Here is a 17,861-nt window from a genome sequence, read left to right on the forward strand (position 1 = left end):
TGGCTGCTGAGCTTTCTGCATGTAATTGGCCATTTTAGTGGCAGCCCAATCACTTTCCCCTGAAAAGCCATTCCCACTGGAGCTGCTGCCTCAATGACCTCCATAGAGGAGGGTAAAAGGGGTATTTTAATTAGCTGTCTGAAGGAAGCAAACATAGCTGAATCTGTCATTGTGGAAGAGGAATGTTGCATGACCTTTACGTGGGCAGCGGACTCTTAACTGTTGCTTACTCTCTGTCCTTGTCTTTGAAAGGATACTGGTAAACAATCAGTTCCTTGCAGACCATATTGACTTCAGTCTTAGCCATTCAAGGACGGAAAAGAGCTTGCTATCTTCAAGAAAGAGAATCAGCTTCTTTGTTTCTATCTTTGGAGCATACCATAAGGGCACAAGTAGTTTTTGTTTCCCTCTGAGAATGTTTTGTGTGTGGAATATCAAATGTAGGCTCCACCCCCAACAAGAAGTGAAAATAAGGCTAACACAAGATTGAACTCAGATTATCTTACAAAGAGAGGTCTCATCTTAGTTAAACTGCATTAACTTGCATTTGCTGCGTCTGCATGTAACCTCGAATGCTGTAACATGGTCACGTGTCTAAATGTAGCAGCCAGGATATTTTAAGGGCAATATAAGTGTTGATTATAACTAAGGGAGGATTGCATTAATGGTTATTTTATACACCTTCATAAACCCTCAGTTAGAAAAGCATATGAACTTTCACGCATTCTGAGTTATCTTGGTATAATCAAGAGGGCAAAGTTCCTTTAAAGACACATTCTCACACAGTACGTGCATACCAGACATTACAGCCTTACATGAGTGATGATGCTGAGAAACAGCAGGGTTAAGTGGCAGCTGGTTTAAAGAATGGTAAATAAAAGCAAGTATGATTTACTGTTTTTAAGAACTAAAAAAAAGAAGAAATTGCTCTGGTTGCCTTGCATCCACCTTTTTCTTTTTGCACCAGTGAGCTGAGAAATCATCCAGCACTGGCCACATCTTGCTTTGTTACCCCTGCTGCATGAGAGCATAGGGGCAGGACATGATGTTGAGAGGCTGCTCTGCCTGAGCAACCAGCCTCCATTTGCTGTCTTAGTTCCTAGCCACATGTGTCAAGTTACTGGCTTGCTGAGAGGCTGGATGTAGTTTCCTCTGTATTTTTCCAGCCACACAATATTGTAGCCAGAAGAGTTTTTGCCTCAAGACAATCTGTCCTACTTCATATCTCATTTGTGAGACCAACCTGTCGGCAAAAGACTTGCTCTGAGATGCTCCCTGCAGGAAAATTGAGAGCAAATATTTTCTCATTTCAGTTTTTTGTTAGTGTCTAAAAAGAGAGCAAAAGCAAGCAGTGCATGTCTGGTTTTCTGTGGTTTAATATACAAAATAAGCATTTTTCCATTTTTAAATGATGACTAAAATCATTCCCAGATCTTAATAATTTAAAAGCATCTTCTAAACAAGCAAGTCCTAAATTCCACAAAAAGGAAAAACAGTCTCTTCCATTAACCTTAGCAGTTGTTTCCCCTTAAGTAGATCAGGTGCACTCATTTTCCTTCCATCCTACCATATATTTTCTGTCCAACCACCATGATAACAGAGGCTTCATAAGACCTACAAAGTACGTGTAATGCTGTACAGTCAGGTACAGCAGTAACAGGCAGGAGATCACAGCTGGGTCCCAGCCAGACTGAAACAGGGTGCAGCTTAACAGTAACTGATTTTCCATGTTGATGAATGAGTGATAACCAATGCCTTGTTTTCCTTGCAGTGGATGGAAAGAAAGAAGTCTTGATGAGCTCCTGAGAACTGTATTCAGTGCTTCTCAGCCAGCGTGGAAATTCGTAGAAGAAACTAAAGGAAGGACATCTTGGCCTGTTCCCCAGGTTAACATGCCCTTTAAGAATCAGGAATATGTACAGTCTAGCTCCCTGCTGTATGCGTAGATCTGGGATGAGCTGAGACTTCAAACCACTGGTGTAAAGTTCACAAACTTGGTAATGTTTTCTCAATATCAGTAAGTCTTAAACATATTCTGAAGTGATGTTTCTGATCCTGGGTTTTGTGGGGAAGATACATATTCCCTTGTGACCAAAGCTGGGTGTTCCATGGGGGCAAGGTCATTTCTTCTGAGGATTGGTGACTCTCCGGAGACCTTTCAATCGACTAAGCAGTTCTGTAATGAAGTCCTAGAATGAGAATTGGTTGAAGAAGTATGTCAGTTCCAGCACTCAGCAGCCCGGAGTTTGCTATGGCACTTGCATTATTCCCACATTTGCCTTAATGCTGAGCAAAAACCAGAATTCTAGCTTAGGAAAGGAGACCTTTGCATGGATGAGAAGGATCTAAAAGCCCTTCTATTTCCCTTCCCTTGTCTACCTCTGGAGCAGCCATACCTTTTCATCAGGAGCCAGCCTCCCCTTTCTTCATTCCAGATACCTGCTTTTTCCACCTTGAGATGACCTGAAGATGCCATTGTCCTCTGTTAGGTTCCACTGCTTCCTGTTGCTACCATTACTTCCTGCCCACTTCTGCAGCCCTCCCAATCTAGGGCAAAGCAAGTTGTCCCTCTTGTAGAACCTGTAAAGCTCCATGTTGTGCATTGCAAACCATCTCGAAACCATGCCAATTCTACAAGGAAGTGGCTGGCAGAGAAGAGGTGGAGCAAAACACACATAGGACTAATGATAACCTGGAGCAGGGGCTGAGGACAGGCAGAGCAGATAGTTCAGCAGTTAATGGAGATAAACCCCAACTACTTTGCTGACACAGCCAAGGACTATGAACTAAACTGGACCATCTGGTTATTCCAAACAGAAGTTAATGTGACTAGAGCAAATTTTACACTTTGCATGACAATGTAACATCGCCATAATGGAGTGTGCAACCTTTCTTCACCCAAAGACAGAGCTACATGTCCTTGTAATTAGGCAAGGTCACTGGAAGTACTGCAGCTCACCATTTGTGCTGTGAGGAAGCACAGCTTCCTCTCTTGGGTGATCAGAGGTTGCCTGCCACAGCATACTCTGGAAGTAAATGCCTAGGATCATACGTACCTTTTCAGTCAGTCCCTTCAGGGCAAACCAGTTTATTTTCTCGTGAGACCTCACTTGGAGCACTGTGTGCAGTTCTGGTGTCCTCAACATAAAAAGGACATGGAACTGTTGGAACAAGTCCAGAGGAGGCCACAAGGATGATCAGGGGACTGGAGCACCTCCCGTATGAAGATAGGCTGAGAAAGTTGGGGCTGTTCAGCCTGGAGAAGAGAAGGCTGCGTGGAGATCTCATAGCAGCCTTCCAGTATCTGAAGGGGGCCTATAGGGATGCTGGGGAGGGACTCTTCATTAGGGACTGTAGTGATAGGACGAGGGGTAACAGGTTCAAACTTAAACAGGGGAAGTTTAGATTGGATATAAGGAGGAAGTTCTTTACTGTAAGGGTGGTGAGGCACTGGAATGTGTTGCCCAGGGAAGTTGTGAATGCTCCATCCCTGGCCGTGTTCAAGACCAGGTTGGACGAGGCCTTGGGTGACATGGTTTAGTGTGAGGTGTCCCTGCCCATGGCAGGGGGGTTGGAACTGGATGATCTTAAGGTCCTTTCCAACCCTAACTATTCTATGATTCTGTGATTTCCTCTTTCTGCAAATAGGCTGCTGTGATCTTTCAAGGGGACTGGATTCAAGATCACCAGGATGAAAGGACATAGATTTGCTAATGGGACAGCAGTATTTGTAGTTAGCAAGTACCATGCTGTCCACAATACACTTTCAGGGCTCATCAAGCAGTAGAGCAAACTCCAGTTACATCTCTGGGAATGTGGGGTTCTTGCCTAAGATCTGAAATTTCCCTATTGCCAGCCTTGTCTGCTGAATACTTGCTAGGAGACTCTCTGTAATGATTACTACAGCAAAGTTAAATTTCAGTGATGGTTGTGTATCCACCTCATTTTCTGTATGTTCATCACTGTACAGCTACATAGGCTTGACAAGATATAGAGACTGATTAATGATGTCCTAGCACATGCAATGCGTGTGATTGAAGCAGTGGTGGGGGACCCCATTTTGCACAGATATGCAGTACAGCAAAGGCGACTGTTGTGTGGTGCATGCACCACACTGCAAAGTATTGGGTTCCATTCCTTTGGACATTGTGACAGCTTGTGGGAGTTCTTCAACTCTCTGACTCAAAAGCAGTACTTGTAAACTTCACATGGGAAGAAAACCAAACTTGAAAAACTGACTTATGTAGCCACTACTCAACAATTATCTGCCCAATCCAATCTGAGGGCCATCCAACATTCTTGTCATTCATAGCAGTAGAGTGGTTTAAGCTAAGAATGCATTTTTTTAACAGTGTGAAAGATGGTTATGTGAGCTGTAATCCCTGTCTATGGATTTTCTATGCTGAGGTCCAAATAGCAACTCACCTTGGTCAGGTTAGGATGTCCAAAACATGAAATGGACTTTGGTTATAATGTGTAATTCCTTATTTGCTTCACTGCTCTGCCCTCATCATGTATATGATGTAGATTTACATGTACTTTTCTAACACAGCAGAATAAAGCAGCAAACACTTTCCATTGGGAATTAAACAAATTTGCAGCGTTGTGTTAGGCACAGGAATACTGTGGCTATTCAGTGAAGCAGCAACAAAGACACACTCTCCCAGCACAGTATAACATATATATATTGATGGTGCTTCACTCACCTCTGTCGGGTTGGAGCACTCATGGAGGATTTCCTAAAAGCAAAAATAGGGAGGAGTCATCTCAGTATTCTACGAGTTGATCTCTTCTCCCCTCTCTACAGAAAGGATATATAATCTTACTACATTTGACATAATATGGCACAGGGAACCACCATGCAACACTATATAAATATACATATACATGTAACACTATATACACATACATGCAACTACTTCTGAAGGAAGTCCCAACTTAAAAGTCCCCAGTCCCTCTGACCTGTAGTTTTAATTTCTGTTCTTCATTAGGGACCTCCAGGAGATCTTCAAGGTCAATTTGTGGTTCAGGAGCTGCTGCCTCTGTTTCCTCTCTTAGCTAAAAAGAATAAAACCAACCCATACTTAACAAACCTTCAAACTTTAAGGACTCTGGAGGCCATCTTTAAAGAAGGGAGCAGCTTCTTCCTCCTCACTTTGAAGTGGGGAGGAACTAGTTGCATAGAACTGCTGCACAGTTGAGGTCAAGATACAAATTGTCTCAAAATAAGGAGATTCTTAGAGCACAGATTCCTGTCCCTCTCTGGTGTCTGCTACAGCTGCACATCCTGATGCATACGTTCTTCATCTTTTCCCACCTCAACTCTTGATACCACTGCTCAGTGGGAAAACCCAGCTGACAGAAATCCAGTGGGCTTAATCTTAGAGAAGTACAAGTAATACAAGGAAATTAGGCTAAATACATTCACACAGTTGGGATTTCTACTAAGGCTTTTTGCAGTAATGGAGAGAAAAACAGTAAAGCTTTTCAGAGGCCTAACAATAACTTGCCAGCTTTCTCTAATAGACATGAGAGGGGTATAATAGTCTCCTTTAATGTGAGAGAAACCCCAAGCTTTGGTGATTGGAGTAATAATCTTGTCATGCATGGGGGTGTTAGTTGAAACAGTTGTAAACTAGATCACAGATATATTTTAGGTCCACGTGTCCTTACCAGACTGCATGAAAAGCAGGCTGTGGTTTTCAATGGATTTGCAAAATAATCTTTGACAGTGCAACACTAGTGATATTTTAATAGTAATCAGAATAAGGATACTGACTAAACAACATAGTACGTGATTGCTGGGTAGCATTTATGGATGTGAATGTAAAACATTGTGCAATAAAGGCAATACTTACAGGGAAAAAAGAAACTTGTTCTCTGATACCAAGCCAGAGATGAAGTAGAAAACCTTTGTTCAGCTTTGTAATGCAACTGACCTGATAGTAACTAATAAACCAGACTTAAATATATTGTACTGCGACCCATGCAGCATTTCCTCTTCCAAATAATAGTTATAATGTGACTGTTTAGACCAGGTGTTGATCCAGCCTGACTTTGTCTCTGGCTAAGAAGCTAAATAAGCAAGGAGAGTGAGAAAGAGTTGGAACCTATGGGCTTTTGGGTCCAAGTATGGATGGTGTTATGGCTTCCATGTGCAGGGAATCATCTCGAAAATCAACATTGTCTCCTGGTTCTTAGTTTTGTTGCAAAAAGCCTCATGACAGTGAATAGCATAGCATTCAGGTTATCTGTATCAGGAGGCAATGCTTGAACTAACCTTGCTGCAATTGAACCTACAGTGCTGTTCATTCTGACTCTGGAGATGGACTTTTCATCAGGGACTGTAGTGACAGGACAAGGGGCAATGGGTTTAAACTTAAACAGGGGAAGTTCAGGTTGGATATAAGGAAGAAGTTCTTTACTGCGAGGGTGCTGAGGCACTGGAATGGGTTGCCGAGGGAGGTTGTGAATGCTCCATCCCTGGCAGTGTTCAAGGCCAGGTTGGACAGAGCCTTGGGTGACATGGTTTAGTGTGAGGTGTCCCTGCCCATGGCAGGGGGGTTGGAACTGGATGATCTTAAGGTCCTTTCCAAGCCAAACCATTCCATCATTCTATACCCTTCCTTTCTAGAAGTGTTTCTTCCAGAAACACAGGTTTCTGGAAGACACTGAGGAACATTGCACTGCCCAGGGCAGGTGGAGCTGTGGAAGAAGCTGACAAAAAGACAAATTAATGGAAATCAATGGATCCAAGGAAGCCCAGACTAGCAGGGCAAACTAGCCTTGCCACAATTAGCAGGACCTGCTGGCACCTGGGTGATTACAAGTAATTTACTATGGCACATGTATTTAATTGAAGAGATCCTGTGTAACCCCCCCTGTTGTACCCTACTAACAATCTCTGACCTGGCAAAGCATCATATTGTGTAGTTCCCTATAGCAAATCTCTTTGGTTGGCCCAAATATAGCAGGAAGTTGGGAAACCTGTTGTGCAGGAGAGGTGCTAGGGAGGCAATCTACTGGCAATCTGTTCCTGTAAGGGCATGGCTGGATTTTGCACTTTTGCCTGCTGGGATTTTGTAGTAGGAAAAAAATATGCCCTTTGGGCAGCTACTTTGAAGACAGTGAACAGCTCCCAGTTCTCAGAAAACCAGAAGTGGTAATGTAACCTGGCTTGGTTTTCTGACACCTTTACAAGTGCACATCTGTAGACTTGGGCAAGTAAGTGAAGCACATGGGGATCCTCATCTTGGATTACGTTACTGGTGGTACCAGGTGCTTTCATCTATCTCAAAAAACCCCACACACAAACCCAAATGTCCTCTAAAACCACAACAATTTGCCAAAGAGCAAGATGTTCTGTTACTCTAAGCAGCAGCCATTCCCATTGCTTATCTCTAGCAAATCTCAACAGTCAGGTAGCTCAGTACAGGTAGCTCTGTACTGAGCTACCAACCAGGTAGACCCAGGGGACAGTTCCTTAAATGCCAGTGCAGGCAGGTCAGCAAGTGATGCCATCACTGGCACTGTTATTTTGAAGAGCAATCTCTCACCAGGACAACCATGAGCACTGCACAGACACACTGAATGTTGCCTGTCTGACTAGGTCTAGGTCATGTGTGTTTTCTGCTCCTATGTACATGACATGATCATAGAATCAGATTCACAGACTAGACTGGGTTGGGAAGGGACCTTAAAGCTCATCCAGTTCCAAACCCCCGGCCATGAGCAGGAACACCTTCTACTAGACCAGGTTGCTCTAAGCTCTGTCCAACCTGGCCTTGAACACTGCCAGGGATGGGGCAGCCGCAACTCTGCAGCTACAGGTACAGCATTATCCAAAGTGCCTCATTCAAACAGCAGGTACAGCTACGCTATTGTGACCAAAGGAACAAGGCTACACTAATAATTCTAACCCATCTTGCTTAGCTACCACTTGCAGCAAAGACAGTCTGTATGTGGAGCTCAGCAACAAGCAGCATTCCAGGTCTGTACATCTCTCTAGGTTCTGTGAGCAATAGCTACACCCCCAGCAGGTACAAGACCAGGCAGTTTAAAGCTAGTTGGATTATACTGGTGCAAGCTCCTCTGACTGCAGATACACCAGTCAGTGCTGTAGCAGGTGGCAATAAGATACCTAACGAAGACTGAAGATGAGGAGCTACTTCCAGTGGGTCAGAGCAAGCACACTTCTGTCCCAGCACAAGGGACACTGGTCCCATTCACCCGATGAGCGAGGGGCTGATCTGCCCCAGTTACTCACCCGGCACTGGTACAGCTCCTGCAGTTGGGTGTTGATCCATTCCTCCAGGTCCAGCCAGCGCTGTAGGTCTTTGCGGTTGTACTTGATGGTTAACTTGCCCAGTTTCCTGTGTGACGATTCCTCCCCAGGTTTCTCTGGTGTCTGGAAAGTCACCCGGGGCAGTGTGCTGGAGTTGCTGGCCATGCTCACCCCTCTGACAGCAGAAACTCCTTCCTGTGGGCTCCTTTTCTCTGCGTCCTTTAACCAACCCTTCTCTGCAACCAGTGGCCCACAGCACAAGCTAATCCCAGATGCGGAAAGCAGGATGCATTGGTGATCCCAAGGAGACAGATGGAGGAGACCACACGACCAGGGCAGCAGCCAGGCTCTGCAGGCAGAGTTACAGCACTGGAGTCTTGGGTTTCACCATGGGCTGTGCTGACAGGAGCAGGGACGGAGGCAGAGGAGTTGTTGTAACTACATCTGTTGTTAAAAGAAGCCAAGTGAACCAGGGAATTGATGAACCAAGGCTGTTAATATTTAACGCAAGGCAGCTCCAAGAGGTGGGGAAGAAGGAGGTTTTCAATTACTGTTTTCCTACAGGCATAACTTAGGTGCCTGTGCAGTTCCAGAGGGCTGCTCCATACATAATGCATTGAATCCTGCTGTGTTCAAGCTTCTGTAAACTACTTCGCTGCAGGGTTTAGCTCCCATTGAAATGGTGTATTTGGCATTTCCTAGCTAAAGCACTGGACCCAGCACAGGTAAGAAGTGATGTGGAGTCAGGTGGCTACAGCCACTAATACTAGGTCAGTGACACTGAAGCCACACTTGGGCTCAGCAGTCCTGTTTGACGTCGTTCTACAATCTCTGAATCTATTCCAGCTGTCTCAAAGATTGCTGTAGAAACCCTGGTGGCCTCAATTTGAGACCATTTGAGCAAGGTGCTTCTGAGAGAAATCAAGATACCTGTGCTCTTCTTAAATAAACCAGGATTTGACATGATGATACTGGAGGGGAAGGCCTGTCTAGGGGCGCAGCACTATCCCGTCCCAAAGAAAGGTACTTAAAGTAAATAGGCTCACCTGCTGAAGCATCATAAATGGCTGCTTTACTACGTGTTATCACTGCTGCGTTTACAATCTCTTTCTTACTGGAAGGTGGGTTAAAGGTCTGCAGCGTTACTGCCCTACGTGTGAGCAGCACTGTTCAGAGGAACACAAGTCAGGCTGGCTGAGTTTATGGTGTGCCGGAGCACTGCAACACCTGCGTTCCCTCCACATGCTGTATCACACAGGCTCCTTATTCATCCACTCCCAGAGCACTGCCCAGGGAGCACATGGAACAGACAAACCAGCTGAGACCCTCCATCATGAAGCACCAACCATCAACCGCAGCCTTGTGATCTAAGGTGGAAAAAGCAAGTCTCTGCTGCTCCTGCAAGCCAAGGTACTTCCAGTTTGGAGACCAAGAGCTAGGTACACCAAAGGAAGAACAACCAACCCTTCTCCCACTGACAGGTACTGCCAGGCAGCATGGGAATTCTGCAGAGGGGTTGGTCTCCTCTGGGCAGGCAAAAGCTTATCTGTACCATCGAATCATATAATGGTTTGGGTTTGGAAGTGGTACCCAGTTCCCTAGCCAAAGTCCAATTCCTGCGCCCAGAGGGATGGTGGTACAGCCAGCCAGCAACATCTTGTACACAGGGTGACAGAAAATCGGGCAGGGCCATTCCAGCCCTTCTCTTCATCCTGCATTTCAAAAAAAATAAAAGCCTTTTCTGACAGAACATTCCACAAAACACTGATCCTGAAACTTGCTTCCACATCGGTGAGGTATAAGGTGTTAAAGTATACCTGAAACTGATATCATCTCCTCTGCTTTTCATAGAATCATAGAATCACAGAATGGTTTGGGTTTGATAGGACCTTAAGATCATCCAGTTCCAACCCCCCTGCCATGGGCAGGGACACCTCACACTAAACCATGGCACCCAAGGCTCTGTCCAACCTGGCCTTGAACACTGCCAGGGATGGAGCATTCACAACTTCCTTGGGCAACCCATTCCAGTGCCTCACCACCCTCACAGTGAAGAATTTCTTCCTTATATCTAACCTGAATTCTTTTCAGACAGCCTAAAATTCCTATTCAGAAGACAGATACCAGGTATTTAATTTAAGCAGCTTTGCCCCCTTTTCCTCACTTGGCTCCCTCTAATCTCGCTCCTGAAATTGTGGTGAGAGGCCCAGACCATACTCAATGAGTGCAGATTCTTCAGAGATTAAGAGTTAGAAACCTTGCAAAACCCACTGAACACCCTGTAGTGTGTTTACAGCTATTGGCTTTTCAAAGGTCAATATCTGACCCAGCACAGGCAGATTTTCACAAGGTAGCTCTGGACCAAAGGACACTGCCAGGAGTCAACTTCTCACCTCCAAACACAAGTGCTCTATTTTGGTGTTCAAGGACTGGTAGTTTTTAACAGGGGAAAACAACCAATGTTTCTTTGGTCCCAAGAAACCATGACAAGCTGTCATTGAGACAAAGAAAAAGGACCAGACTTAGAAGAGAAGTTCCCTAGCTGAACTCTGGTGCAGTTGAGCAGTTCACTTCAACTCTACATGAAAGATAGGGTTTGCCCTATTGATCTTCTGCCAGCACAGTTGAACTCATGAAGCACAGGATCCGGAGGTCACAGGATAGGTGTGAGGAAGAGGGAAAAGGGAATATAACCTGCCCTAATGGTTCTTCAAACACTTTGAGCCACTGTTCACTTGTCACCTCACTTGAGCATGAGCAATGCACTGAGATACCACGTCTGAAAAGGTCCACGGGCAGACTCACCCCACCGTCTCTATTGACAAAGTAGTGAGCAGAACCCAGTGCCCTTGTGCTGCTCTGTCAGTGTCACCTTACAGTGGAATAAGACATTCTGAGGGTGATGTCAGAGGCCTTCTCAGGCAACTGCAAACAAAAATGAGCCCGATTACAGGATGTTCATCATACTGCTTTGGCTTATATGAGCTTAGTCATGGATTATTTGTAATGAGAAGGTGGCGATATAGGAAAAAAGGTTTACAGATAAGGTAGGCCTCCTCCAGTAATAAACTATTTTAATGTATCACTAAAGCAAGAGAAAGAAGCAAAAAGTGTGCAAGATCACTGCCTGAGGATGTGGTAGAAATTCCTTCAGGCACAGGACAGGGTGCCTCATACGGGGTAAGGGATACTGTCCCCTTTGAGTGAGACAGCATCTTCTATGGGTGCACCAGCCATCTGCCAGTGCTGGTAAGGGCCAGTGCCACCAAGCAAGAAGAAGCTGTATGACTCTTTGCACACTGCTGCATCCCATCCTGTCCTCTTCTTGCTTCACAGCAGATTCTGGTGGCCAAAGGGGCAGAAGGACATTCACCATTGTGTTCGGACATGCACAGGTGGGGGGATCTCAGAGATCTCGGGCATAGCTTGGAGATGGGATCTTATTTTCAACCACCTTATCTCTCCTTATAGCCTTGGGCACACAGCCTGCACCAAAACTTGAGGAGCAAACACACATACTTGGGCAACTAAGTCATCTCATTAGACAACCTGTTTGTTCACCAGAGCTGTGCACATTTAAACTCCAATGGGCCTCCTGCTGCAGTTGCTGGTGATTGTGCCCTCTGCAAACCTGCTTATGTAGTGAGTAAAGGGGGTTTAACTGTGGCCAACACGTTCAAGTGTTAGACTGAAACACTGTGCCTCAGTTTCCATGCGTGTGACCTGAGGTTGCTGCTCCTCCCTAAGAGGGAGGTCTTGCCTCTGAAAAGGAGGGGGGGATTCCATACTGTGAAGCTGGGCTTTTGCAACTCTCTATGGCTCCAGAGAGGGCCACCAAACCAAGATGAGCATCTGTGCCATAGTACCAAGCAGCTGTGACGCAGATCCAGACAGGAGAGCACAAGTGCATGAGGCAGATCAGTTACACTCCTGTGCTCTTGAAGCTAATAATGTCCATCCCACACCTGTGACCTAAGCTGGTGCTTCTCTTTCTCTCTGAGCTGATGACTCTGGTGTGTGCTCAATAATTCAGCAGGGCCCCAGCTCATCTTTCCAGAGATCCAGGTCGGCCCATTTCCCATTGAGTACCAGCATAGAGAGGGATGCTTCCCTTCAAGGGAAGCCACTCGCCACCTGGTTTAGAAAATAATCACTTTCCCTGTGGTTGCAAACACGATAGTTAACACGAGTTACACCAGGGAAGACAGCAGAGGTGACTGTACCAGCACTGTGTTGACACCACGAGGTAAAGGGGTTCCGCACCCTCCTGTGAGCAGGAACAGGCACAGAAAACAGTTGTGCAGAACAGAAAACGTAGCCAGGACTGGAGATATAAAGAATCCAGAGCCCCAAGCACATACACACACACACACACACACACACCCCCTCAGTATCTTGACATCCATCATCCACTTCCATAGCAGCGTGAAGAACCAAAAAGGCTGCACTGAAATCTAGGCAGAGGAGGGAGCACACATCATCTCGTGCCTTCAACTCCTGGAGACTTAAGGAAGCAGCCAGGGGTTTCCAGCTCACAGATTCCCTACCTGAACAGTGCTGTACCTTCTCCCCAGCATACAAACAGGACCCTATCTATTCTTCAGACAGGCAATCAATAATCAGTCTTACTCCTCTCCCCCAACAGTCTCACCTTTCATAAGGCAATGGAAGAGCAGTGAGAAGGAAGAATGGTGAGAGACAGAGGAAAACATTTCCCAGCTCAGTATTTGACTGATCAACCCCAAATCATCACCTCAAAAAGCAGACAGGTCTCAGCAACAGAGAGAAGAGGTGAGAGGAGCTGGCCTGCCTGCCCTCCTGCCTCTGTTATTGGCAGGCAAATGAAGTGCGAAGGCTTAATGGCTCAGCACCAGCTGAGAAGGGTACATGAGAACTAGCTGTACTTACTGCTTTGGCACAGCAGGACTAGCGAACCCTGGACTCCCTTGTCATTTAGGCAGTTCTGCTTATCTGTGTCCATCCTCAAACGTTCTGTAGGTAGTGGGATCAGTAAGCATCTCCACTGAAGAGGAAGCCCCCCTCCCCTTGAATACACGTGTGAAGCTGCCAACATGGATTAGATGCCAAATGGATTATTTGGGGATCTTTGAAAACCTGTCCATGTTGTTTTGCTGCCCTCCCTCTTGTGTTGCTTTGCTGTTTCCCACAGAGAGTTTTGCAGCACTAAAAGCATTATCAGTGTTTCCATGTGTTTCAGCAAGTCCTTGAATGGCAGAGTTGGAGACAAGAGAAGCAGAGCCTGAAGAGATGAAGGGATCCTCCTTGTTCTCCAGCCTGCTTTCAATGATAAGATTTATTGTGATCCATGGCCTCGGAAAGGCGCAATTCCACTTGCAGGGTCTGTACTGCTCCCACTGCAGGGAAATCACCATAGACAGACCCAGGGCAGAGCAGCCTTTCATGGGAGGTGCTGGCAGCTGGCATGAAGTCTGAAGGTTCCCTGGGATGCAGTCACTGTGGGAAGTGATAGAGGAGAGGCTGTGGAAACCCCGTGGCCCATCCTGTTCCACGGTAAAGAACAGGCTGGGTTGCCTATGGGGACTTCAATAGGAAATGTTAAGCTTATTCTAGTATTTGCAAATTGAAGGTTCTTTGCTTCACATTTCCATATCCATCTCCATGTAAAAGCCTAATACAGACAAGACAAAAATGAAGATACTTTCTCGCTGTGACTCTTTTCCCTTCTTCCTTTCGCAGTGCTCTTGCCTTTCAGGGTTTACCTTGACCAGCAACATGAAAATAAAAGCCAGTGCCATGCAGGACTATAGACAAGAATTCCCCATTGTAACCGCCTTCCCCAAAGCTACCCTCCATGCAATAGGAGTGGCTCTCAGGAGGACTCAGCAGCTTGTCATCCTTTCCCTTGCTTCCACAGGACCAGTTTTAGTCATGGCCCGACGAGGTCCCTCCCGGTCTCCTTCCTCTGCCACATCTTTGTGCCATCACTTGCATCCGGGCCTCACCCCTAAACCACACCAGGAGGTTTCCCCTGAGGCAAATACAACAAAAGAAGCAAGCAAGCAAACCTGTCTCCCAAGCAGTAATAGTACACGGAGCGGTTCCCAGGTAAAGCACAGCAGAATGGATTCATCTGCAGCAGCCGGTGGGACAAGCTGCTGTCAGGAAGCCACTGCAGATGGTGATGCCATGGAGCTGGGCTTCACAGCAAAGGGGACCTGAAACAAGTCTTCCCTATTTTTCTGCCTGCTGGGATCACTTCCTCATGGACCTGCAGATGGGTCTCCATAGCAAACACAGGAAGGCCGGTGACGCAGGCTCCTGCATCGAGTGGGTTAGAAGCCATGCGTGTGTGAGAGCTCTTAAAATCTTAGTTAAAGATTAACCTGTGGTGTGGTTTACCCCCCTCTGAGTCACCTCCTCAATGGTTATTGCCAGGCTGCGAGCAGACAGGGCTCTCAAGGCTTCTCAAGGACAGACAGACGTTAACAATGACTCACTGTTCCACGACCCCTTAAACCACTCCAAGTCATGGCATTGCACACCCTACTTTCCCTTCATGCTAACATGAATGACACGCAGCTCAGCTGAAGTCCTGAGACGTGATTTGTTTGGCAGGAGATGAGGGCTGCGATGGGATTTCTGGGTTAGGAGGGCAAAGAATGAGTTACCGAGTTGGAAGGAAAGCTGCTGCAGCAGAGAGAGGTTTCTGGTAGAAGTCCTTGATCTTGGGATTAATCTTAACTTAACAGTTTTAATTACTGAACCCTTCCAGAAGAACTGGGCATAGTGGACAGTGTGCTCCTGGCACAGAAGCGGGATGCATCCCTCCTACAGTGGAGGACCAAAGCTGTGATCTTTAAGGTCAATAAATAAGCCAGACCCATCTGTGAAGCAGAAAAAAAGTGGGACCAATTTATGAATATAGAGGATAGAAGAAGTAAAATCACATACTTAGGGAATTGTCACAGAATATTTAGCTGGGACTCAGCTGAAAATGGCAGAGAGAATAAGACCAAGATCCATTCTGTTTTATCATTGTGAGATGACTCTGCAGCGAGCCTATGAATGATATTAGTACGATCCCAAGATCTATTCAGCAACTTTCAGCAGAGAGAAGAAGAAATACATGGCAATGGTGATCCATTCTTTAGACTGTGGCATGCAATTCTGTAACACATAGTTAATACTAACAAAAATGGAACCAGAAAATGTAAAAGAAGAATAAAGGCCATTAGGATAACAGAGGGGAAGTGGAGACTCTACCATAGGAGAAGTGATTGAAAGATCCTGACTTGCTTGCCCTAGCACACTGAAGGCTGAGTTAGGGTATGATTTCACTGAAATAAATACAGCTGAAGATGACAAAAGGAGAGAATTTTGAGATGAAAGGACAAGACTGCACAATGAAACTGAACATAAAGTAACTATTTGAGGCTGAGAAAGTTGGGGCTGTTCAGCCTGGAGAAGAGAAGGCTGCGTGGAGACCTCATAGCACCCTTCCAGTATCTGAAGGGGGCCTATAGGGATGCTGGGGAGGGACTCTTCATTAGGGACTGTAGTGATAGGACAAGGGGTAATGGGTTAAAACTTAAACAGGGAAAGTTTAGATTGGATATAAGGACGAAGTTCTTTACTGTAAGGGTGGTGAGGCACTGGAATGGGTTGCCCAGGGAGGTTGTGAATGCTCCATCCCTGGCAGTGTTCAAGGCCAGGTTGGACAGAGCCTTGGGTGACATGGTTTAGTGTGAGGTGTCCCTGCCCACGGCAGGGGGGTTGGAATCTTAAGGTCCTTTCCAACCCCAACTATTCTATGATTCTATAAATGCATTTATGGTGAGCAGCAGAAAACCTTGCAGCAGGACATCAGCACAGCCCTCTGCTGAGAGCAAATGCTATTAACCCACACACACACACTCTAAAGGACAGGCTTGATCAGCGTATGAAGGGACTTACCCCTTCATAAACAAACCAAAGCAAGGGCCAGAGATGCCAATCAAGGAGTCATCCCAGCTCTGCCTTGGAGGAGTTACCTGGCACAAGCAGTGGAGACATCACGTCCTTCAGGTTTGCAGGAAACCCTTGACAGAGGTTTTGCAACATGGCACAACTGCAGAGGCAAACTGGGTCACTGCCAGCTGGACAAAAATACCAAGCCAGACTGTTCAGTGTGCATATCCAAGCAAAGGGGATGAGGCCAGCAGCTCCCTGAGCACCGCGGTCCTGTGCTGGGGAATTGCATTGAGCCTCCAAACCAAAGGCTTGAAATATTGATCCAGGGAAAACTCTCTTCCAGGCTCAACACAAGAGAGAGCCCCAAGCAGAGTGCCTCAGACAGCGAGAATGGAAGGAGGAGGCAGCTTTCATGTATTTAGGTCTCAAAGACCTGGTGTACACAGACAGGGTCTGAATGGGGAGTGAGAAACACTCCTGCTTCTTCTGACCAAGATTCATATGGCCAATAAGGGAAACAGATGTGGCTCTGCTCCGCAGTTATGTGTGTTTCCTACTGCTCCACCATCTATTTTCATGGTTTATTTTTTATACCCTTCCATAGCCTGATCAAAGCCATTCCCTTTTCCTAACAGCAATCACAATGTCAGGCCATAGAAAATCATGAGAGGTACTGAAAAATAATATTCCCACAACATTATGTTCCCATAGTGTTTGTCTGTGACAGCCAGGAGAAGGAAACATGTCTCTAAGGACTCTCAATAAATCCCATCAGCATACGTAAGGCTGGATCATCAGCAAGAACTGAAACGCTGGACACCAGAATGGTCCCCAAAAGAGCAAAGCCGCTGCTCTTTGATACATAGCTGCTGCTCACCGTCTCTTTTCAAAGACACACCACATGAAACCACCTCACATTCGCTGCTGTTGCTTTAAATGATGCAATATTTCATTACAAATAATGTCCAAGCACATTACAAGCACTCCCTGCCTCCCTAAGGACTATGACAGAGGGATAAGAACAGTTTATCCAGGGGCTTTAGGGCTGTTCACAGTCAGACGGGGGTGGACAACACTGCTGTGTCTGTTGAGCTATTAATTTGAGCATGAGCCTCTGAGTGGAAGCAGGAAAGGAGAAAATAGATGGACGTTATGGCAGGCAGCCTGCGTGTGCCCAAACAGCACCGTCCTGTGAGGCAGGGCACTACCAACAGACCACAACCGATCTGTATGAGATGAAGCAAAACGCAGCACCGCACCAGCTACCAAGGAGAAAAATGACTGCTACCGCTGAAGCCAGGACAAGCAGCTACGGGTGGCTGCTAAGTTTTCACTGCTGCGGTGGCAGGGCAGCCCCTGGACATGCTACCAAGTGCTTTCACTCCAAAGGAATCGCGTCCGAGGAGCAGGGGATTCATGGTTTCAATGAGCACAAAACCTCTCACAGCAGAGACGCAGCTGGAACGTGAGTGCCGCTGCTGGAGGCAGACTCCCCAGCTTTGGGTGCACCCTCAGCACGGGGATGCAGCCAGCACCCGGCCGGCAGGATGCTCATCCCGAGTGGGTGCCTACACCTGCGTGCACATGGCTCCCATGGGAGGGAACCTGCGCTCCCTTCGCAGAGTGGACGCCGGTATCACCCCGC

At 46.4% G+C, this 17,861-nt stretch overlaps 1 protein-coding gene across 1 annotated transcript; it reads right to left on the bottom strand.

Moving 5' to 3' along the window:
- Nucleotides 1-1,183: 1,183 nt before the first annotated feature.
- On the bottom strand, nt 1,184-9,238 carry PPP1R14D (protein phosphatase 1 regulatory inhibitor subunit 14D). Its single transcript, XM_061462289.1, has 4 exons — nt 8,267-9,238; nt 4,963-5,058; nt 4,707-4,739; nt 1,184-2,189 (listed from the first exon to the last, which is right to left on the bottom strand). The coding sequence occupies exons 1-4, from the start codon at nt 8,447-8,449 to the stop codon at nt 2,121-2,123; spliced, it is 381 nt and encodes a 126-aa protein (XP_061318273.1). The 5' UTR covers nt 8,450-9,238; the 3' UTR covers nt 1,184-2,120.
- Nucleotides 9,239-17,861: the final 8,623 nt, after the last annotated feature.

This window comes from Pezoporus flaviventris, unplaced genomic scaffold, assembly GCF_033815535.1.
Source record: "Pezoporus flaviventris isolate CSIRO_AGI_PZ_B2104156 unplaced genomic scaffold, CSIRO_AGI_Pfla_v1 ptg000035l, whole genome shotgun sequence".
Lineage (NCBI taxonomy): Eukaryota > Metazoa > Chordata > Aves > Psittaciformes > Psittacidae > Pezoporus > Pezoporus flaviventris.